The sequence below is a fragment of the Helicoverpa armigera genome, chromosome 18 (genome assembly GCF_030705265.1).
Source record: "Helicoverpa armigera isolate CAAS_96S chromosome 18, ASM3070526v1, whole genome shotgun sequence".
NCBI classification, from domain to species: Eukaryota; Metazoa; Arthropoda; class Insecta; order Lepidoptera; family Noctuidae; genus Helicoverpa; species Helicoverpa armigera.
The window spans coordinates 6,652,468-6,678,516 of NC_087137.1; the positions used below are offsets into that span (position 1 = coordinate 6,652,468).

Sequence of the window (26,049 nt, forward strand, 5' to 3'; positions counted from 1 at the left end):
AAGGAACCATCTGTCTTCTGATGTCAACTTTAGATAAAAGATCTCAGGGTTTGCGGTTGGGAATCTAACTGAGATTTTCTTTGTTGATATCACAAATTAGGATTTATTTATAGAGGGCATAGATTGTCAACAATGGAAATATGGTAGTATAGAAGTTGTGTACTACAAGGACATTTGTGTCATATTACTGAAGAACATAATTCTGTAAGCCAACAACGTAAAAAGCAAAAAGTAAAGGAATTATTATACTCTAGATTTAAAGAGCCATGTTAGGTAAAAGAAAATCAGTAATTTAATTATTATTATTAGACAGTTGTTAGTCTCGCGAATTTTGGAAAGGTTAATTGAGAAACATTTCTAATTATTTACCTAATTCTAAATAAGGGTTTCTTTTTACAGTCTCCTTGTAACACGTTCACCTACATACGAGTACAAGGTCTACTATCAGTACTAGTATTATCACAAGGTAACATTATTTCCTGAAAAGTAGTTCATACGCTTCTGAAGTTCACAATTTGATTAATGATGCACCCCTTACAGTACGTCAAACACGAATATTATCGACATGCACCCTTTCTCTCTACGATTAATCATTATCGAGTCTTTGGAAATTATCCAGAACACTGGATTTTAATCTGTACGGTAGATGATATTTTCAAGAGATTGCACTTGAAGCTATGCAGATCAGTGGTAAAATACAATGAGCCTGTTATGATCTTTCATCTGAGAAACGGTGTAAGTAAGCATGATCTACATATGTTGTAAACAGGCTTTTACACTACAGTTGAATATCTTTTTAAACTGGGATCTAACAACACTGCATAGTTCAGATATTTTTGAAACATTATTTTTTATACATAAACGTAAGATATATTAGGGGACATTATATACCTAAGGTAATATTTTAAGGATGTCAGATCCACAAAAAGTGAGTAAATAATAGACTTTATGGCTTTCACTGCCATTCGAATGGTAAAACATGATTTGTTCCGAAAATCCGTCGCGACGCGGTTACGGGCAAGGAACTGCAAAGAATGGGTAATGATTGAAACTATGATATAATTTAATCTTGCCGAAGTTTATAAGTATTTTAGTTATATCGATATTATATATTTAAAGTAATAAAACATTGTTTTGTGTTTAAATGACCATTAATATTAATTTGTTCATTATTTTCATAACCAAATGACTGACTAAAAATCGCCAAACATAGCAATTTGCAGAAATTATTCGAAAACTGTTCTAAAATTATTTCATACGAATGCAACGGTAACAGTTGTGATTGCAGACTCAAATTAAAGCCGTGTTTACACTATGAATAAACATGCAATTAACAAACTGAGCGCTATGTACACTTTAATTAAAAATAAAACTTATTGATGCAAATGTACGAAGAAAAACTTAACTAATAAATAATGGAAAGTAAGTACTGGTATCTGTACAAAATATTGATCGAAATAATACCTAAATGAGTTTCTATTCCATGAAATAATTAAATAAAACACCTAGGTTCAGTTTTCATTTCAAAGAAAGCCTTTTGATTAATTAAAATTTTAAAGTAATTACTTAAAAGTGCTATTAGTTATTACGTGAATTAATGGTCAGTACATCACTAATAGCATATGCACTAATCTAGTTATTAATAAAAATCGAAACCATTTATCACTTCACGATAATATTATTGCCATCACTTCAACATAAGCATACATAAAAATATATAGGTAAAGATATACAAACGATTGTGCTCATTTCACATTAGGATACATAAAATGTTACAGCGATGCTCTTATCAATGTCATTGACCTTACGCTCAAATGACAACAATATACGCGCACAAGGTTTTTATAATGTTACACACAGAGCAAAAATAGAACTGCAGAAAATATTGTGAATGAGATGAGTTTTACTCAACACAATAGAAAATGGTAGCGTAATCTGCGCCGTAGAATTTACTAGAACAAAATTACCGTTGTAAAAAACGAAATTACTTGGTTTAAGTTTCAAAAGAGGCCAGAAATGTACACAAGAGTCGTTACACAGCTGTTAAAGGCTGAGTAATAATGTAGCCTTGGCCTCAGACCGTAGAATGGAAGATTCCTTTCAGCGGATTACTTTGCAGTATAAATTATTTAATAGAGCTCCTGACCACTACCGGTGACAGACATGTTCACTTCGATTACGTAATGTTGTATGATTGCACTCGTGTTTGATAACAGTTTGTTATGATTTATAGTCGGTAATTATGCATTTTTCATTTGTTTTTTTTTTACGTAACGGTTTTAAACCCTCTACATCGATCTTCAAGACCGCAATAAGAGAAACCTTCATTTCTTCTATAAAAATAATCTGTCCAATCCGTGATTTATCTAGTAAAAGAAAACTTTGGTTTATAGGTGTACCTAAAGCTAATTTCCAGTACATCCAGTGTCCAGTCAACATTACTAAATCACGGGACGTTGGTAAGAAACTACACATTAAATATACACAAGAGTATTGATAATCGTGTGATGGATTTGAAAGAACCTTTACCTTGGCTCACATTATTACAATTGCCTTGACTTTAAAACGGCTTTAAATTGAAATCATACATTTCAAAATCACAATAAATGAAAAAGTCACTTGATAATCTCAAAATCATTCAATTCATCGACCTTTGGGATTTGCCAACCAAACGCTTTGAGCATTCTTCGCCAATCTCACTCTTTGCATAGATATCGACCATCTTAGAGTTTAGAAGCAATGTTTCATGCAATTTGTCATAGTGTTGTATGCAATGCATTCTACTTTATCTACATACGTACTTTTCTTGTGGTGCAGACATGATCCGTGGAGGCGGCACATGCTCGCCGTTTGCCCCATGCGGGCGCTACCTCGCTCTAGCCGCCATTCGCGCGCCCACCACTCGCATCACCAACCCTCTACATCTCGATCTTTATCGATACTCCATATCACTTCACTGGTACAACACTATTCGTCACACCTTACATCTTTTGCACACTAAAACACGCCAGTTGATTTACTATACGGGCTGTTTTTGTTAACTCTTTTAGGCTGTGGAAACACCGTTAATTACCCGTATACCGTATACCTTAACAAAATAATCTCAGATGACCTTCTTGTGCATGATAATATAATAATTTGCCGTGTAATCAATCAGTTTCGAACACTGGTTGGATAAATCGACGTAAGCTTGTTTGTATGATAATGGAATCGATTTAGGAAATAGGTTTTGATGTAAGATATCAAGATAAACTGCAATTCAAATCTTATGACACAATCGTTTGACGTCATTGGGCATTAAAACATGTAATCATGCGTAATCTGGGATATTATTAATGCAATTCGTGCTGAATCAATTTTACGATCTAACTTGTAAAACCCACGTACTAAGAAACTCCTACGCTACAAAATATGTTAATTATTCGAAGGAAAATTACTTCATTGGCTTGTTTTTCACCTGGATACGTTTAACTGAACTTGAACAAAAGAGTCCGTGTTTCTTCTAAAAGGTTAACCATGCTGAATTCTTCAATTAAGTGAAAGGTGGGCGTAGTTTAATGTTTGAAAGGAAGATATTTAAACAGACGGGAAACCCCAAACAGAATTCAGCGCAGATTGTTTGCCTACATATCTACATGTACGTCGAAACAACAAAGACATCAGTTATGCAGATTTTAATCTTCTTAAAAGCCGAGCCGGCGTTGTGTATCGTCTTTAACTTTAATGTTAGCTGCCGAGCTAAACGTCTATTAACACGACATTCACCTCTGTTACAGACGTTTTAAGATGAAACTATTTGTTCAAGAGTACAAAATACTAGCTTTAAAATCAACAATAGACTGAAGACCGAATGCATCAGTGATACCAATTTTTGATAATCTTTCCACTTCTAAAGTTATCTAAGAAGAGGAATTACAATGTCCTGAATGACATGAATTACTTACATATTATACATATTTTACGAATCTTTTATGCTACCGACTTCATCCCCAAACAAAAGGAACATAATATCTATGAAGACTGAGTACACGCCACTTCAAGCCTACACGAACAAAAGACCGACCCAACGACACAAAACAGGTGCGAGGTCGTGACAGACAAAATACACATCATAAGTAAACGCGAAGGTGAAATGTTTCTACAAATGGCAACATCGAAAAAGAGTGTTCGGAAAACAAATGGCAACACAGAACAACAGTTGTCATTGATGAATGGTTTGTACAACAGTCAAATGGAATGTCATTCATGAATGGAGGTTGTAATAGTAAATCATTGTCGTTGGATTCTGTTCCTAGTTTACTTTTGCTGGTCGTAAGCAATAAGACAAAAAAACTATATGAGAAAGTTTTGTGTGATAGCACGAGTTCGAGTACATTTTGGGACAAAATTAAATATTAGGTTTATTTCAAAGGTATGTAGATATACATATTGTACATTGCAGCAAGTCCCTTAAGCTGAATTTTTATTCCATTTCTTCGTATTCAACGATAATTAAAAAAAATTGCAATATGAACCTTCTAGTTTAATTAACAAAAGTTTAGAGTTTACATAATCATGATAAAAACAACGACTCCCTAATGAATAACATCTAACGTTAAACTCAAAGGAGAATTAATTTATTCTTGGAAATAGTAAACTTATTGCAAATGCAAGTATCCTTCACACTTAAATACGGGTCATGAAGATTAGTTAAGTTAGTCAATACAAAGTAAAGGTTTTTTTCTTAATTACACAGTTAATAAAAGTACGAACGGTATTGTGATCGCTGTCTTAAAATATAATTGTACTCGAGGTTTTCCACAATACCCTTCAAGACAATGATTTCAAATAAATAAAGTAGTAATGATACTTACATAATAAGGTTGTAAAGTTACAATATTTCTTGTAAAATGAGTAATGAAATGTTTAGTTTATACCGCATTTGTTTAAATAGTCATATTCTTCGTGACTAACAATGTATTATGACATTGGTAAAGTGCAATAACCTGGTTCAATGATGCATAATCTGACTTAATTATGTACTTCGATAGAATCGGCATCGAAAGTACTAACTAGGAATCTAAGTGTGTTTGTGTATAAGTATCAGCATGACAAAAGCTTTGAGGGATTGAACCATTTAATAATAAAGACTTTCTTTATTCTATATAATATTTTTCATTGGCCAATTTCCGAAATTTTAGGAATCCCCGAAAACATATATCTTCCCATTTTAAATGGTTCCTATTTTGGGTCTGACTAAACAAAAATGTTGAGACTAGAAAAAGAGAAAGGAGGGCGAGATAAAAGTTTTAACCACACTTTTCTTGGCATAAGAATTAATCTGGCGGCTTACAAGTTTTTGCAGCATTCAAATTAGTTTAAATTATCACCGCCGTTTACTCAGACTTGAGATTGTCACATAAATCCTGCCAAAACCTTGATTACGATGTAAAATTGTTCCACATTTGTTAATGAAGAGAAACTCACACATTTTTGGGCATTAAAACATTTTCAGCATAATGAAAGTCGTACCGTTTCAGATCGTCTTAGGAATGCCATTTGGAACAATCTGCCCTCAGGAAAACCGCAGAGCTATCTGTCAGACCTCAGAAGCCTTTCATAAATCTTGGCTAATTATGAAAATTTATTTATGCCGTGACATTAATTGCTCGGACTTGACATAAATTGTTATCTGTCTTGATTTATACGCATTTATTCGCCAGCGAACCTAATTTAAAAAGCCTGTAGATAAGCCCTAACAAAACCACCATTACGACGAACATTTTTCTGACGAAATAAATGACGAACTTACGTCTTCGTTGAGAATTTTTCAATTAATTACCATGGAGCTGATGTCTGCAATTTAAACTTTAATCAAGTTCTAAATTGCCTATCCCACATCACTATAACATAAGTAAATTACGTTTAACGATAAATAGTTCGTGACTATTAACTTTAGCGCCTACAACTTCTGAAGCTGGCAATTTAATGGGAATTTCATCGTGAAATTATACCAGGATTGTAGCAAAGTGAGGGAGGTTGGAATATCCGAGTAATCCGTAACAGTGAGTCTGGAGTCCGAAGTATCGGCGGCGCCGGGCGGACACTGCAAACTGCGATATAAACGTCGCCAGGTCGGGGATTATGTATTCAGAATACGGCTTACAGTCAGCTCTTTGCAAAAAACCTGGAATAACTTTATAATATTTTTAAAATACTTTATACCGCTCGCTGGATTTGATACCTATATTTTTGCTTCGATTTGAAAATTACTGCAGAACTAGAGTTACGCCTCAGTCGTTTAAGATTGATTATATTCGACCGAAAAGTAATAGACCCGCTTGCAGTTTAGATCTAGATCAATGATAAGGTTCACACAAGCCTTATTAAGATTAACGAATTCATAATTATGCCCTGATAAAGTTTTATCATGAATGTGCTAATTCATAAAAACGCCTGATTGACTGACACACTGCCAAAAGTTGCAAACCTTATGCCGAGAAAGAATATTACATAACATAATTATTATGAACTGTTTTCATAATTTTGTATAGTACCTCTTGGCTCTTCGTGCAATAAATAGGAAATTCTTTTGAAACCGCAAACCACAGTTCCTTATATAAAAATGATTAGTACACTCAGTGTAACCACATAATTTCATTTCCTCACTTTGCTCAGGAATTGAGGAATAAAACTACTACCTATGTTACGTTGGGACTCTAACTACGCGACTAAGTTCAGTCATTCACCTTTTGAAAGTCAGTTTGGACATAATTGAAAGCGAAATAGTATTAATAAAAAATATTAAGTAGCAGAAATGTCCAAAGGCTTTTGTTTTTCAGAAAATGGACATAAGGAAGAAGCTCTCCGGACAGATATTTATACAAATAGGTACAGAAACGGGAAAAGTGTGACATTAAGATATATTCGTAATGCTACATATTGTTTGTCGAAAGTATAAATAAAATAACCAAAAATAGAACAACAAATGGAAAAGAAAGATAAATAAATTCATTATAAGAAACAAGATTATTGTCTAACTAAAGGCATTCAAGACTGCACGTTCAGTGAATCGCGTGGGTTTCGGTCTAAAGTGCCATTACTGTGTCTGTAAGACAATTGTAATTAATGACTTATTCAGGGGTTACGTACAGCAATGTCCATTTTGTCCTACACTATTATATAAAGCCACATATTTTCACGTTTTTTTTTTATTAATAATATAAAAGAGTTTAGTTATTCTCAAGCATTCCAAAACTTTACGGATTACTTATTTTTTCCAAAAACTTGAAGGTTCTCATATTTTTTTCAGTGAATGAAAATACGAAGTCATTGTTTGTGTATAAACAGCCGTTTCTCGTAAGAGTGTAATTTTCGCCAATAATACATTCAAAATATAGGTTAATTTTCATTGTATACACAGAAGACTTAAGTAAGTTTTCAACACAAATCAAAGATTCTTAGTCCCTTCACAGGATCTCTAATTCTAAAGCTAAGAAACTTGAACCGTTAAGAAACTGTCCCTACTACTACTACTAACGTATACATAAGGCTCATTTTCGCCAATAAAACAGAAGATATTGCTAAATCATAGTATATACAAATGACTTAAGTGAGTTTTTATCGCAAATAATAGATTCACAGCTTTTCTAAGCCCAAAGCTAAGAAACTTGAACCATATTGATATGTTAACACGTATCAAGTGACGTAAGGGCAGCGTCTATTAATTACGTTATGTATCGTGTCAGGTGTAAGCGATACGGGTCGGTCCCGTAAAGTTCGACCCGAAGTCACTTTGTAATGTGCTCCTCATCATTGTGACTGAGTATATTTTACTTTATAACTGCTTCCATGGTGGCAAAAAAGGGTTAAGAAATCACTTTTGAACTATTTCATATTATGCTGGACAAATAAATTCCTTTGCAGGATTCGATCTGCAGATTGACAAAATAAAAGACTATATTACGCGATCTTAATTCCAAAATTTAAGAAACCCATGTTAGTTTAGTTACTATATATATGTAACTCAAGAACGGCAGAATCTCTTGACTGAAAATTGGTAAGGATGTAACTTAGCACAAGTTAAATGTAATTTTTTATCCCAATCTGGCAACGGGAAGAAGATTCTTCGAGACACGGTGAAACCCCAGGCCCGATCTAGTCATTCATAAATCGGCCAATCTCAAATACAAGGTATCAGTGTGAAAATTCAAAAGATTTTCGTACAAGAATTTATTGTCGGACTAACTCTATGAAAATCATGCATTATTCAGGAATCGGATTCGAAACCCAGATTCTTTTGCTTCAACAGATTGCACGCCCCCGAACACGTTCTTTTACGTTTGAAGATATCTCGGAATTTTTAGGTTCCTCAAACAAAATGAACGGAATTCATGCGTAATGAGGGCGAATATCTGAAGTACTCTCCTATCAGAGTGTTCGCAAAAAGAGGTCTTCGAAATAAGAACGGTTGACTTTATTTGACTAATATTATTTATCATTGGCATCTTTCTGAGAAATAACGCTCTTTGATGGCCATAAAGCGAATGCATAGATAGTTTACCTGATTGATCTAGAAATTATGCTAAATACGCTTAAATAAAAAAATATGTTTCTAGGCACTCATTATGGCAAAGTAATCTTTTACCGTCATGGTATTTTCTGCAGCTGTCAAGATTGCATACTTATTGTTTAAAATATTTGCAGTCAATTGGTACTAACTCATGTTGAGGAATGAATTGATTTATTGCTTGAAAGATAGATGCTATGATTGTATTAGGTCTCAATTTATTGAGCAGAGGTCTTCAATCAAACCTGCACTGCGAACTACTTATAAGAACGCTGACATTTATCGCACTATTTTTAAAATACCAAAAACTTAGTTTAGATTGTTAAGCTTATTTCAAACAATGGTTTGTACACACAATAACTAACCTTCTAACAACTAACTGTGCCAGTTAACTATCTAACTACACGAGTTAACATAATCAACGGAACACAATTACTTATCTGCAACACTACACTGATAAGCCGACGCATATTTCAAAGTCAACAGTATTTCACCGGGTGCAATATGCAACACGGTTTGAGACAAGGTAACACAACCTTAGAACAGTTCTGAATATTAAGTAAGTAATGCATTCATTCAGGAAAAATCGCGGACACGAAACCTTGCTTGAATGTAATATCGAAGATATGATACAATCTCCTGTTATTGTTAAATGCTGTGCTCGACAGGATCCACAATTGTGACTTAAGTTACCTGTATACCAATAACAACTGTTTATTTAATATTTATACGTTAATTTAAAAATAAACTACACATTTAACTATATTTACGGAAAATAAAGACACAATTTTTTGATAGCTATGATTTTTGTATGCAAAAAACAATCTCAAAAAAGATCCCAGCGAATTGAGAACCTACTCCTTTTTTGGAAGCCGAAAACATACATAAGTTGTTGAAAAGATAGCTACTGAAACACAACAAGTTTTAATCAAATAGTCATGAAATCAAAGGCTAGGTAGAGCACAGCAATTTTTCATGTACAAAAGTAATATTCTATTCTGTACCTCTATATAAGATATACGCAAGTATATACTTGTATAAGATTCAACATCTCAAAAGGAAGTCACGTTTAACGCACGATTTACTCATTCAGTCGTGTGCAACTGTATGGAAGAAGAATCCAAAACTGATATCGAATTCTACTCGATCGTAATATTTTTCGGATGATAATCGATTTGGGCTTATTCAATATACCTACTAAAGAACTAAATGTAAAAACGTGATACATAAGTATATAACTTTATTCAAAACCGGTTATAACATACATATAGAAGCTTTTATAAATATTTTCTTCTTATTTTATATGGTTTATTAGTACAGTTTTCCTCTTAATTATAGGTCGTTCTTTTAAAAATCTACAAAACAAGTCAATCGCAAAAGTATTTAATTGTAATTTTGCTATAAAATAAAATAGTTTTACATTTTACTTCCAAACAGTTTAATTTTTTCTGTCGAAACCATCCCAACTAACCATATTCATCCAAACTTTCAACTTCTGTCAAAAGTACCAACGTAATTTTTATTAACACAAACCGCATAAAGTTTTGCGAAATAGTGATATTCCTGCATTTTACTTGAAAGAAATACACAGTGCCGGCAAATTGCGTTCACTAGTAAATCCTTAGAGATACCACTCTTGGCGCCGAGGGCAATAAATTTTGCAAGCGAAAACATTAAAATCTCGTTAAAATGCTTTCCAGTATTGGCAAAGGCACAAGTAGTTACAGCCAGTAGCCATATAAGTTAGTTGAAAATACCGGAAATATAAATTGGAAAGAAGTAATTCTGTTTAATAGTCAAAGCACGTAGGTCTAATTGTGTTTGAGAATTAGAGAGGACGAAAAGTTCAGGGAAGTTTCCGGGTTTTGTTTAAGCTGGGACTTTGTGAATCCGGGATTAGATTTGATTAAGGCTGCGGTTTCGGCTCATCAGGTCTGTGGTGAAGGTAATGCGGAGAGGAGCTACATACAGCTGGTCACGGCGCAGTCAGCCGTTATTACAGAAGCAACAAGTGTGGCGCTCGACTAATCTTGCGACAAGTCAATAAACAACACTGGGATCACACCGCGTTCCGTACAAATATTTCAAAATTTTAAGTGAACGAAAGAAGAAAAAAGTACGTCAGAAACGTTCATCACTCCACTAACACGAAAAAGAAAAAATGTGTATGTACTTACATTGTTTAATCAACTTCATCTTCTCTAGGCAAAGTATGAAAATGTACTGGCAAAAATAAAAGACAGTGGATCAATGAAATAATTTTAATGTTGTTAAAGGTCAAATGAAATTTGAAAGCTTGTTTCTAATTATCCCTAAGGGATACCGATCAGAAATTAAAGTGTTCACTGACGTAATAAAAAAGTTAATTACAAAATGGAACTTATGCGTCGCCAGTGACTCAAATAAATTAAAAAAATATTATCGACTGGGGAACAAAAAGTATTACTAACACGTGACACAAAAACACCTGCGCAATAATATCGAATTTGGTGGCAGCCTATACCCCAAATGAACATTAATTAATTAGTTAATACACAAATGTGTTTGAATGTATATCAGTGACATCACAACATACCAAGTTCAATTAATAATACCGCAACACCCCAACCACATACATTTAAGTACAATTATTTCAGTTATCACCCTTATATTAATGGTCTTCCAAAACAGTTACTTGCCAAGTGCAAAAACCGCGTTATTCTGCTTGAGATGCGGGCCCCTCAACCTGCATGCCATATCGATATTTTAACACCAAATTAGGTAAAAGTAAATGGGATTTCTTATACACATGCGGTACTCTAAATTGGAATGACTCATGTTACGAACGCAATTCCAGTTTTTGTTTGGATGCCCGCCGTCTTGTGCGTAAAGGTTGATACGTCGCTCGACTAGTCGGCATCATACCACTACATTCTTGAGGATGTTTCCTTGGCACTGAACTTCCCTGAAGAGATAAAACGACAGTGTCATTGTCTTACTGCGAAACAATGAGCAATGATTATCGTTTCTGATTAAGTGTACTTAAATTGGAAGGGTGTTCTCGAATGGTCTTCAGCTATCGTTTTTCAAGTGGCCTTAGTAATAGCATACATATCATTAAAATTATTGCTAGCTAACTCTCTTAAGGCACGAGTATGAGTAGCAATTAACAAAGTATTTTTGAATCAATGGCTTCTTTACTTGGAATTTTAGAAAGCACCAAATATTCTGCACATTCGTGAAAATTAAGAAGACACGAATTGAAAAGTCTTATTATGTTCTCACAGTAAACGTTAGTACTATTGATCTACTTATACTAAATAAACAAGGTCAAATAATATTACTATGACAAAGACCGGCTTTCACTGAGAAAACATGTCAAACTTTTTGCTCCAATGATTAATAGGAACAAGATTGTTTTGAAAGTCATCGTACAAGCTACCTACACTATGTAGTATGATTCTACGACTACATGACTGATTAATGACCGGCAGAATCTAACAGAAAATCTTTTAGACAACTTATAACAAAAACAAAATAAAATGAATGCAGTACTATGATGTGATATTAGAATTATTACTGCACATTAAATGGGATTATTCCATTCAATGCGTTAGATATTAGATGGAGAAAAACAGATACAAAATATAGTAGAACAACGTAAGGTCAATTCTACAATTCTCGTAAGAAAAGCAAATGGCCCAGCAAATGGCGAGTATGCACTTGCAACAGTGCAACGTTTATGCTGAACACTGCTAAGCTATACGACCTCGATGTAGGTCCAGATACAATTCTACGTGCCTTTTAATAAGATGGAACAATACTGAAGTGATCGAAGTCCACTCTTTAACGTTAGTTGCGGATTGAAGGGAAGTTAATGATTATTTCTAGATTAGCGATTACGATACAAAAACAAGTTCTACAAAAAATGCACTAGACTGCTATAGAGATTACTCTTATTGCCAAACATCCTAATAAGGAGGAAACTACTAAGCTTGTGTGTGTTCGCAAATTCACAAAACCCATCGGAAAATAGTGATTACAATCAAGAATTACAAGAAGGATTAATTTATTCGAAGAAGCGGCGCGATCAGAAATATTCGCAGATACAATCAGTGTACCAGGAGGTATAGTGAAAAAATAATTAAATGTAAATCTGCAAGCTCCTCTTATGGCAGTTCTCGTAGTTGAGACAAGTTAAACGTTCGCTGGTCGGCCAGTCGGGACGAGCCGGAATGCCGCCACAAGGTCGAGTTCGTACATCGGCCGTAGATCGCCCGAGATTTACGCTACACACATCACATCATTGCTCTTTGTGTACACATAACTGTATTTAGTATTGAATATTTATTCAGAAAAATATATAGGTATTTGCGTCCTAGTGGGTGTGGTCCTTCTTTTTGGTTTCGACGGAAGGACCCGAGTCACAGAATTTACAAATCACATCACTTGTGTGCAATCACAAAATGATGAAAGAACCTGTCTAACGTTAGTAAGTAAAACAATAGACAAACGAAACAATATGTATTTTATTACCGTTTCGCTTGACGAAATGTATGTAAGCGTATTGGACATTAAAAACAGGAGAAACTAAAATACGTAACGTGGTGTAACGATGCGGAAAGTACTCAATAAATATGATAAATAATAATGATAAAAACATAATAGGTATTATAGAATTAAAGTAACAGGTCATTGACCTAAGACTAATTATTAATAAATAAAGATTGTTAATATGTATAATTAATATCCATAGTTTTCATGATCTACAAGAAACAATAGCTTAGCCACACGTGAAGACGGTAAAAAAGATAAAACGTAAAAAACTTAACTGTGACTATGACTAAAAACAATGAAACAATGCTATTTGTTTTTACAGTTGTTTGCACCAACTACGGGCTCCATATTGAAAATTATATGAACCGCATTTCAACGAACATTCCAGTATGCCACTATTTGTTCGAATATTTAATGTAGCACTCGATAAAACACTGTTTGTATTTGTATTAAACGATGTTGCATCTACATCTATAGGTGTCGAGTGGTTAAATTGTATCCTAATGAAATCGAATAGTCAATTGGCTCTCAAACGACAATTTCATGATAATGAAGAACATTTACAAGTACTTTTATAATTTCCAGTACATTGAGTCTTTGTAAATCGAAAAATGTTTCACGATTTCACGCAATTGAACTCAGTTTAAAAATTTTGCAAGTCATTCTGTAGAAAACTCGTAAAATTTTATGCGACTATTATTAAATCGTCCATATAAGTGCATAAAACCTGATTAGAAGACTTTACCTACATGAGTTGTAAACTGTTTTTGCAAAATCATTCACATTACAACGATACCACTATAAAAAGGAAAAAGAAAAAAACTTTAGATCCGTAATTTAGAAATTATCGCTCGCACTCAACATTTGGAAAACTGTAATCCACGAGATCGGTATCAATAGAACTTTCTAACCCATAATGGCAGAATCCATCCGTGAAAAGCTCAAGCAAAACTTTTACCAATTTAGCGACAACTTTGAACATTTATCCTTCATCATTGATCATATTTGATAGAACCATTATACAAGAATTTTATTCATCTCTAACCTACTATCTATCTACCAATGTTTAACTGTCGTCGAAATACACCACAAGCGCTATCGAGTGATCGATTTCTGATAACATTTTATCTCCCGCTTATCGAAAACATAGATAAAACAGCACTTAATAGCAAATAATTATAGATCCATTCTATATCTATCCCTTTATTACTGTTCGTTACAAGTTTAGTGCCTGTTCACCGTTTTATTATTTGCATTCAAGCTTGTTTGACACCTTGTTGCCATAGGTATCAATTTTACTTATTTCAATTACTCGTAGTTAAAATTCATTGATAGCAATCTTGACCTCATTAAAATGAGTTAGTTCACCTACACCAGCGTCAAAGGTATGTATATCAGAAAATAAAATAAAATGAAAAATAAATACTGTACCAAAACATTTTCTAACGAGTGGGCAATTCATCAAGTACTTCCAGGGCGTGTGCGGAGCCGGTTTTTTCTTCTTACAGCCCCTATGCGAGTGGGGGTGGTGGCACCGCTCAGCGGCCTTGCCGTGCTTCGTGAACATTCCGAGTCAACCCTGACGCTTCCATAGACTGTCACATCACTGGCACCAATATCACTAACCACACTGGCTCTAGCCGCCGACAAGCACTCTCGCTGCAATCACTCACTAGCACCAATCACAAAAACAACCACTAAATCAAGGTCATCCGTAGCCATCACCGTCCGAGTGAAAGACTACATGGGAGAGGCCCCGCACAAATGTAACTGAAAAGAAAAAAAAAGAAAAAATGTAGTTTTAAGCCTCTCCCGTAGGCAGAAAAACAAATAATAAATAGGGACATGAATTGTATGTTCTTTTGTCTCTGATGTGAGACATTTGGAATAGTTCTATCTGAGTGGTCCGTAATGCACGGTTGTTTCGGCTGTGACTAAGAGCTGAGCAAAAAAGCCATTTGAGTGGCGACTCAGCGTTTTTTTATGCCGTTATATATGAAAGTGGAATCTGCGTCAGTGTTTGATTATTATGTCGTACGTCGCCGTGACTAGTTTGATGGATATCTAAAGTCGTCTACGACTAGAACTTCCCATTCGTGATCGAAATCGAGGCCTCAAATAGTCTAAAATATACAATCGACTACATGACTGTGAAATAATAAGAAATAATTTGCACGTTTTAAAAGGAGCAGATGTTGAAGGTTCTGAATTCGTGTCGTGAGGGCATGGTAGAGAAACCTGTTTCAAACAGTATATTTTTATATGTCGTTTTTTCACCAACGCAGGTCACAGATGTCGGATACAATAGTCTCAAAACCTTATATGCTTTGTTTCGTTCCTTATACCTTTGTGGATGTAGCTTTATTAATTTATTCAAATATATTTTATGGTAACCCACGGTTATGAAATATAGACATACAAAATATTAGATAAGCAAACTGTTATGACTTTACTGATTTACAATTCGCTGTACATAAAAATTGAATTTTTGATCAAAAATACCAGTTAGCTGTTATCATTTTTTGTGAGCAACGTTATATTGCGATACAGCGTAAAACACAGGACATATTATCATAATGTCAAGGTTATCGTTTTTGAACGTAACTAAATTACTCTAAGCGTGTGTAGAAAAATCTACAGTTTAGGGCAAAATAAATAAATATTCGTATTTTAAAGACCACGAATCAAAAGAGTGATAGCCGGAGACCAACAGCATAGTCTTGCCTGTCCGATTAGCGATGAAGAGGTTGTTTTTGAGAGTGATAGATAAAGTATTACATGATTTGCACCGATGTACTGTCCAACCTAATATAGAAGAGGATTTTTATAGCACTATGAAATCATTCGTCTGTCTCATAATACTTAAAGAGCTGTTAACGAAATGGTTCGGTGGGCTTGTTTAGCGTGCGGCCACCGGCCACGGAAGGTCAAAGCGCGCTCGTATACATACACACATTGATCCGCATAAGCATACACGGGCACGTATCTAAACAAGGACAACCTTATCGCTCTTCCGTTTACTTTATAAAAGCAACGGGTGTATTGAAGATGATATTCTCAATACGGGAAAAGGTACAATAGCCTGCATTGTGTATCAATTATGTCAGCATTCAACTTAACGTCTTCATCATCGTAAAAATGTTAAATGCCTAACAGCTTATCGACTACAGTAAATACGTGAATGTCACAACAAAACAATTAAGATAATCCCTACAGTTCTGCGAGACAAATTGAGAATTGTTTACAGGATACCAAAACAGTTTTGGTATTGATAGACTGTAATCTATTTTCTTTGTTACTACACGGTTGCCACCCATTCCGCGTCGAAGAGTTTATCGTCCGTTTATTTCATAGAATTACATGTTATGCACTAGCAAAGAACCGTCGAGGAATGGCTTCCAAGAACTCGTTTCCATTTTAGGGTCTACTCCGCGTCATCATGCCCACAGCTAGCGTGGGCAGTTTTTGCTCCAACCTTAGTTAAGACGAAGTTTCAGCTTAATGAACAAACTTATCTCCCTGTAATAAAGAAAGATGAATAGCCGGATTTAAGAACATTCTACTCAACAAAACAGACGCTTGCTATAAGAAACAATAAAAAAGTTCATGAACACCAAGAGAAGAATAAGATTTTTTGCACGGTTATATCTATCCCTAGACAGCACTAAAAATAATTCCCACTGAAGACGTTAAGTGCTAAAACTGTTATTAATGCCGTAAAAATGTTAAAGGTTCAAAGAAAAATTACATGCAATCTATCTATCTGACAAATGGATATAATATACGAAGTTGCCGAGGGTCATCTATCAACATTTCTTCTGATGTGCCTATCGATTTAGATTCTCCTTAAACGGCCTCGATATGGCTACAGTTAAACCGAGTCCGTGTGCATAGTCCGATGACTCACGGTGAGCCAAATATGGAACTTGACCAAGACCCTTGGGCGTTGTTGCACAGAGAAACGTACCTACACGGATTCACCATATTACTCGCTTCTACTATTATTTTCTATTCAAGTACAAGTTTAACGTTTCTTTGTTCAAGCATTCTTGTTTCTAGGACGTGTGCTGGAATAAAAATAGCTAAAGCAACCTTACGAGCTAAAATGCATTCGCAGTTTTAAGTTAATGAGAGAAGAAAGCACAAGGTATAGTATGAGTATCGATATTTAGTATATTTTATAGTCGATACGATGTCTACCGATGATTACTAAAATAGTTTTGATACAGATCTGTATTTTAATTTTTACACAACAAACGATACGATAAAATTAGTAAAATAGTTTTGATACAGATCTACATATTTCATTTTTACGATTAGCTAGATATTTACTGGACATTCCAACAGGAAAATAACAACATTTAAACCGTATTTATCCATGTCTGCATCATGTGCACATAACATGTTGTTGAATATATAGATAGGACTTTCCTCTTTAATGATTACGAAAAAGTTGGTGTTATTATTTATTTACAATAGAATTACGGAACTCCTAATACCGCCCACGAGTTAAGATTAAACTCCATTAGAACAACAATTTAGTTCTGACTCTCTTGGAGCAAATTACTTACGAACTGTCCATCTGCTAAATAATTTTGTTCAAGTGACAATTTACACAAGAAACCAGAAGCCGACAATTTCGTTTTCCTTAAGATTATCATAAGAGCGTTCATTCACAACATTCCCTTCCGTCTAATTATTTTCCAGAATTTTCGTATAACGTGAAAACGTCGACGGTTTCTACGTAAAAGTCGTTTTGACTCAACGACAGATGTTTTGACTGCAATAACGGTGCTCATCGCTAGCAAGCTGACCGCCGGGTGGTGGGGGTTGGGGGCTGGGGTGGCTGTTCATTCATCTGAGGCCTGACGTCACGCGCGAGGTCGTGCCCTCGCGTGCCCACCGCCAGCAGAATAAACGATAAAAAACTCACTGAATATCAACATGACCTTCGACTATACTTCAACATTTCAGAAAATCATCAAATTACCGTCGATCCAGTGTAAACCGACACTTGTCCTTAATTAAAGTTCGTAGACACTGATTGATTAGATTCGCTTTGGTTAATAGATGGCCACTCTTCTTATTAAGGCGAGGAATTTTTAGGTCTCCAATTACTCTTGTTAATATGAATCACGAACCCAGTTTCACTTTAGAATGTGAACTTAAAATACTGTCGTAGAATTTCAAAAAGCAGTTTCAAACGTACGTATATGACTGTGTGAACGAGGACCGAGGCATGTTAGAAGATTTTATAACGCTAATGCATTTATAATGCCCCTTGAATGCAGCTGTCGTCTGTGGAGACAAACGCTTCAAAGCTGCGCTACTCCAAGAATTTACACATGATACATTACAGAATGAAATTGAAACAAACGGCTGAGCCCGATGTAAAAGGACTCACGAATCCGATCGAGCACGTTTTATAGACAATAGAGTGGACGAAAAACATAAAACGTATCGGCGCGGCGCGGCGGTCGCTATTGACAATCATAAAACAAGCGACGCATACGAGAAGCCGGTTCTGAGTATGGATGTCCACGGTGAGATAAAGCGTCTGAACTCAACCGGTTTGCACGGCAATAAAGTAGTGCTATAGCGTTACTAACATAATGTTTTAGTGAGGGCGTATCGATTGCATTAATGAGATGTGGGCGCACGTGGGGTCCGTGTGTAGAATTGTGGATGGGATTGCAAATGGCCGGGTTATCGATATAAGGACGGTTTATAGCCCCTTTATGATTTAAGAACAATAGTAAGTGATCTTTTGTAACGCTTTATGGAGGCTATTACTGATTGTGTGGCAAAATAGTTATACATGTTGAGCAGTTTTGGACAGTCAAATTTTAGAGACGTGACTCATAAAATTGGTGTCCAGGGAAAAAGAATTGGGCCTCGATTACGGGTCAGAGGCGAGTAGGGTTTATCTCGACAGAGTGTTGATAGGTACGTTGTCCCCACTGATCCCTTAGGAGATTTAGAGGCGCAGGTAAATTGAGCTGTCAGGGATACAAATCCCTGCGTGGGGAATCTATACTCCTAAATGATTTACATTATTTTGGTGTTGGAAGGTGTTCACGGGTAAGTTAAAATATGATCCACAAAAGTTTGAAGTTTTATTAAAGCATAAAAACGAACCGAAGTAATGAACTAAAAAGATCTGACAGAAAAATTGGATCCTAAATTGCCGGATTAAAGACAAAGTAACTTTTGTAGCCAGTTGGTTAGAACTCAATTTAACCGGCTTCAGATTAATCGAGCGGTAATCAAAGTTGGGAAAAATTCAGTTCGGGATAGCGGAGCTTAAATTTTCGTACATAACTATATTACGTTCCAGATTTTAGCTTTTAACACTCTTTTACTAGAACAAGAAAAATTGACACTACATTTTTGATAGAGTTCAGAAAGTTAAATTTAAAATTGTGTTATTTTTTTACAAAAAATCTTTAGTTAGCCGTGATAAAAACTTGGTTAACGAAGGAGTACATAATTTATGCAGCCGAGGGAATATGTTAGGTACTCTTTTAGACTCTGTGTTTTAAAAAAGTGTTCTAACTGAAGATTGCTTCGTAACTAATGAAAGAACGAGTTGACCCAAGTTTTAAAGAAAAACAAGTATAACACGAGGACTAAAGGCTCATAGAAAGTTTTCAGAAAATTTAAAAACAAATTCATTCAGAACCTCAAATATGGTTTTAAACGTCCAGAGAGTATTTTTCTTCAACCTCCCATTTCTTCATTGTATTTCATTCTTCATATATTCAAACATTCTTTCATAAATATTAATTGAAAATCAAGCCCCAAGATAAAAACAGCAGATTGCATCTAAGGATAATAACATAATTCAAAATATGAGAAGGAATTTCGTATTTACTTATTATTTCCTTAATAAAGTTATCTGTGTGAGTACTTTCCTTGAATTTATGGTAATCAAAGAAATGAAGTCTAATTTGGACGCCAGGGAAGGCTGAAAAGTAACGCAGAAACCGCAGTGCCTACTGGAGAGAAACAATATAATAAAATCCCTGATAATTATATATTAGTTCCCAACCTAATATTTCGAAATAACAAATAACAACAAGAAGCTAACAGTAAACGATACGTCACAGCCAGCGATAAGCGATGACTTGGAAGATGACGGAGGCTTGTCGCGATAACACGAGGTCAGGCAGCCAATAAACCGTTCCGTTGTACAATAACGACGCCTGTATTCGTCAATATGATTTACCTACTGATGCAGACTTTAAAACGACCTCTTTCTTCCACATATACTTGTTTCCTCGTGACATAATTTATGGCTGATAAGAACACCTCATGATGAACCCTGCCACTTGAATTGGAACAGTCAGTTCTCGAATGAAAAATGTTAAAGGATTTATCAGCCTGGCTTGGAAGTTTGAAGAATGATTTACAGTCTTGATAAAATAATAAAACCTAATCTGCGACTTTGAAAGATATTCGATGTAATAAGTTGGATAACATTATAGAAACTTTGGCACTCGCCGCAAACTTATGTAAAGACCTCGATTAATGTGGCGATAAGTAAAAGAGTAAACCTCTTACTTCTACAAAAGCTATCAAAATCTCAAGTCTAGAGTGTATAGAAACGGCAGGAAGTCAATACGCTTGGTCAAATTGAAAAAACACCCACAAGAATTCCCTTCTACTTGTAAACTACTAGAAATATGTTGTCTACTACATGTGTTTTCTTAGATCTCGAGAAACTCAATAGCGGAAAGGCCGAGACAACTTTATATCAACCGGATCACTTGGAAGACTTTATGGCGGTTGCCTTTTGCTTTAACTGAGGGCTCGCCATTACGATATTTGGGAAAAGCTGAAGCAGAAATTGGGAACAGAACTAGACCGTGACTATCCTGACTAAAACATGAGATTAGAAAAGGTCAGTCAAGGTGCTTATTGGCCGGAACTATACAAATGCTTACATATATTAAATGGAGCTGAAACTGTACGTGTATGGAAAACGGCTGAACGGATTCAGTTGAGTTATGGAATGTTGTATAAAAAAAGGGAAGAAAAAGAAATATTTTGTATGTGTGGTATCCCAAACATAGCCCACTTCCAAAGGACTTATTGGTTGACATGGAGATGGATCTTGATTTTCTCAGACGAAATGTTGATTAATGAATTGGTTTCTGGAAAACCCCGATAAGGATAAAGATATTATTATGATAATTCAATATGTGCAATCGATTTGGAGAACTGCTTGAGGATAAGACCGCCAGTCCCTCTACGTTATTATTTTGATTCATCCGGTTAAACTGGATTTGGTTTAAGAAAACACAGAAAGTTGGCTGACTCAATTGATAAGTTTGTACCTATGATCCATATGCAGAAGATATTAAGATTGAATACAAGATCCTCTGAAGAACGTTTCCTTGACTACAACATTTTATTTGTCCGCTGACGCGAAGTGGGGTAACATAGTAGTTTTCAAAGCAACAATAATAATTACTATTCCAGACGAGACGTCTTCGAGAACGACGAAGGTTATTCACCCGTTAAAGAATTAATGGCACGACTTACTAATGCCTTAGTGGTACTTAATCTTGGTTTCCTCAAGGGAGGCGCGTAAACAATATTAAAATATTCACTTTCGGTATAAACTGGCTGTTTTGTAAATGCGTCTTAAAACGGAGAGGGATTGGCAACAATTCTTGCAGCATAGCGGAAAATGACGTTGCAATATTTTGATCTCAGTATAGTACTGCATTTAAGCATGTTTTCACATAACTTGATGATACGTTCGTACCTGCTAGAGAAGTTTGGCACAACATCAATGCAATTTCCTAAGCCAAACTCGCTACATCATAAAAGTGGATAGTAGATATGTAAGTAGGTGTGTCAAGAAGCACATGAATTGACGAGTGATACTGATATTAATTAAATTACGAATAACCATGATTCCGGTTCTAATATTGAATCGGTTACCTTCGAAGATGGCTTATAACTTATTATCATTGTAAATTAATCTGTCTCCGCGTAATATTTTCCCGTTGCGGTGGCAAAACCGTGGCTACCCAGCACGTGTTTAGAGTTGGCTTATGTGTGTGTGTGTGCAACATATGTACATTAGTTATTGCGTATCTGAGTAGTCGAGCGGACGGGGAGGCGGGGCGCCGCACGCGAACTGATAATAATTATTAGTCTGAAGCAATTAAGAGGCGCCAGATATATGCCATGGATGAGATAGCGGCAGACTTTATAGAGTGAAGAGGCCGGCAGACCCACCTCGACACACTTCTGCAGGGAAATCCGCTTTATGAGAAACATGGATTACTTTACCCACATTCCAGGTTGCATTTAATGCATTTCGCAGTATGATAACTATCATTATTATGTAGTGGATCGGTGTTCTGAACACGAAAAAAGTGATTGGTCTCTTTATATTTATCAGACAGGTTAAGATACTGTAATTAGGCGATGAATCGCTATTTGGCACTGAGATACATATACGTTACAACATGTTTATGTTTTTCTTCATCACAGTTTTATCTGTTCAGCACATTGACACAACCTGATTCATCTTGACATCATGATTTCAATCAGATTTCATAAAAACCTTATACACTGGCGTCATTTGGTGTAACTCATAACTATCAACTACTTACTGCTTTCTCTTAGCAATATATAGAAATTGATACGAAGCTCGATAGATAGACGCATCCACGTACAACGCATTAAGATCTCTATAATACTTCATAGTTGCTTGCAATATATCCTTAAGGGATCGGATATAACGGGAAGTTTCTTAGTACTTGTTAAACTTAATGTTAAACGATAACTTGGGAGTGCCTGCGGCGCCACGAGCGAGCAGACTTGTAACAATATGTCATTGTACTAATCTGACATATATACTTGTGTAATATTTTATAGCAACGGAATCAATGCAAGGATTCGGCAATTTACATTAACAACCGTATCAAACAAATAGGAACACAAGTATGTTTCAAAATGTTCCCACTATACGAGGTGGTAAAACTGTAAAAACCACGTAATCAGTTTCAACAAAAGAGTGAGTAGTAAAAGATTTGCTAGCTCCGTAAAAAAACGTTTGAGCGTTAAATTTTTTACGTCTGCCAGTTCTTTTAGATTCATTAGTCCGAGTGCTCGTGAGGCTACTGTTTCACGAATAAGTAAACAATTTTCTCGCTGTGGAAAATTTACTACGAAGTATTGTTAACAGCTACAGGGATTGCGTGTCTAAGAACATTACATGTGCGATGTTGGTCTATCATTTGCGTTTTTCTGTATTATTAAATAGAAAACGCTTTGACGACACATGCTCGCACTAACGAAGGGAAAGTTTTAAAGATTATTATTTTGTTTTCATCTTGACTAACTATGGTCATTTCTTAGTGCTAATGCAAGGAAATAGATACAAGGTCGTGTGTAGACAATAATTTTCTTCAGTAGACAGGAACTAATTTGCTGTAGTACAAGATGAACAATACGACAACCCACGTGTTTCGTAATGATATCACAGACTAGCAAATACTGATAATGGGTAGGACAAAAACACAAGTCATTCTTACGCCCTGTCATTTGTATTGTTGGTACTTCAGTTACAAAACATAAAGGATCAACAGACAGTGGGAAGAAAATACAATGAGGTATAAAACGCAATTTTCTCATCGTCAATTTGTTTAGCCTAAGCAATATTCTTAAGGAACACGATTAAACAAATAATCGACGCCCTCAAACGCTACACTGCCATCAAAAATCACTTAAGGCCAATAGAAAGATCATCAAGCAACATTTGCCTTGAAACGCGCGAATAATATCTTTATCAATATTTACCGAGATGTTCATTGTAATAAAAGTTAATCGTTCGGTCAATTAAACCGGAGTCCGAGCCAAATTGTCAATTATCATTTGCGTTACATTGTCTTGAATGGTTCTGAAACTCACGAGGGGCCTATCCGTCCTTAATTGCTACTCGACTAAATTCCTAGTTGAGTTCCAACGATGATCGTTCATATAGTGTCATAGTGGTTTGAATGGGCGCTTTGTATTGGTCATTGAATTAATTTGTATTTTAGTTGTTGCTTCCGTAATGACAGTCATTAGGTTGCTCTGGTATTTCTATTATTTCTTTAGTGTCAATTTTCGGTTTTACCATGCTATTTGGGTTTTAAATTCCGATTAATAAGTTGAATCATGCGGAAAAACAATTAATACCAACGAAGCACATAAATTTATTTCCTAATCTATAAAATCACAAGACCTTATGAATCAAAATTAATTCTAAATCTAGCTGAACCCTTCCTGTTAAATAAATCCGTCCAACACGATGATACACCAATTTCCATAATGCTACTGCCTTATGTAAACTGTAAGGCTTCATCGATAGCCTTTGATTGGTCTGCGGTACAGAAGTAAACACAGGCTGGACTAAACCGATTTGAGATCACAATGGCCGTCCCCAAGCACTCAGTATCAGACACAACCAACAATGTAGGCCTAATGAAATAGACAACTTCATTACAGGTAATTCCATAGACGGACATTCTATTACAGGCAAATATTTTTTTCCCTTATAATAATAATAAGATCATTTATTTTCGTTCTTCGCAATACCGTCTTGAAATAGAATCGCGAACAATGTTCCTGATTACGAATCTCCTAACCCGACTTCTGATTAATCCTTATTGATATGAAAATGGATCAAGAGACGAATTGGAATTCCCTAATATGCCAAATTATGGATAAGTAAGATCGGTTCTTATTTATTGTGAGTTATTACCGCAATTTTTGAATTCTCAAATATTCGGTTAGCTTCATCTTTTAAATTCATTGTTTGCCATATTTCAGACTTGGATATTGAAAACCCTTATTTTTATTTATACCCTAATTGTCGTCAATGCTGTTTACGGGTCTTAAAGGGCCTTCTCTTCGATCTTAAGAATTTGAATTTTCCTAACAATAGAATATATTTTTGGCTTAAGTTCTTGTGGCGGATTACTGTGGTGTTAAGAGTTATTTTAATGGTCATCAAAAAAGTGATTACGTAAATCAAAGTTTACACAATAGCAATGACGTATTCCAAAACCGAAGCAAGAAATACAGATTCGTGATGTATTGGAATATTCAAAGTTGTTTGAGAATACCAAATTGATTCAATAATAATGAATAGGGTTGTAGATAGAATCAAAATGTGTGACTTTAGATATATTCTACATACAGAATTCGATTACGATCGCTTCGAATTTGGTGAAGTCGAAACTTGGTGATTTGTATGACAATGTAATATTTGATACAGTCTTGGAATTTCTAGATGGTATAGTTATTTTTGAACCCTGTAATTGGTACGGAGATTGCACAAATCTATGATCCAATTGCGCCTGATTTCGTCATATGCTTGGTTTAGGTAAATGTCTGATACTGAACCACATCATTACTAGTATTAGGTAGTTTTCTTATTAACATTTATCATGAAGCCAAAATAGAAGTAGGTTTTTCAATGTCTTGACGTCTTTCATTGTTATCTATCACGCGTTACCATGATCTCTAACTCGATATTCTAAAATTAGCCTCTTAATCAATATTAAACAATGGAAAATATTGATTTACGCGAATTTAATTGCCTACCCAGATAAAAATATCAGCCTTCAGACCATTTAAACAAGGCATGTATCTGAAATGACCATTTTGCTATCTGCATTTGGCTCTAATGTGCGTCTGCCAGGAAGAGTTATGTTTTTAGCTCAATCTTCAGTGCTGCATTAAATAGAATTTCATGAATTCTGAATTTGTTCGATATAAACATACTAGTGTATGTAGAACACATCTGAATTGCCACCAACACTGCGATATATGTGTCCAGTTCCTAAATTCACCATTTCTGGCCCGTGAAAAATAATTTGCAATTTATTGAAAAGTTTCTGCTTTTGTCGACTCTACATTAATACATACGTATTCAATCCCAATACTGCACCTTTACA

At 35.2% G+C, this 26,049-nt stretch overlaps 1 protein-coding gene across 9 annotated transcripts in view; it reads right to left on the reverse strand.

The window, feature by feature from the left end:
• The window catches only part of Pde11 (Phosphodiesterase 11), a 184,437-nt gene that overhangs the window by 88,202 nt on the left and 70,186 nt on the right, over positions 1-26,049 (reverse strand). For 3 of the 9 annotated variants that reach the window (XM_049850415.2, XM_021334464.3, XM_021334462.3), the window contains exon 2: positions 14,516-14,854. The exons of 3 other annotated variants lie outside the window; for them this stretch is intronic. In XM_049850415.2, coding sequence (XP_049706372.1) covers positions 14,516-14,651 — 136 coding nt within the window. In that variant the 5' untranslated portion in view covers positions 14,652-14,854. Of the gene's footprint in view, positions 1-2,801; positions 2,998-11,374; positions 11,493-14,515; positions 14,855-26,049 lie in introns of all 9 variants that reach the window. 3 more of the 9 variants (XM_021334470.3, XM_021334467.3, XM_049850460.2) reach the window with 3 other exon arrangements.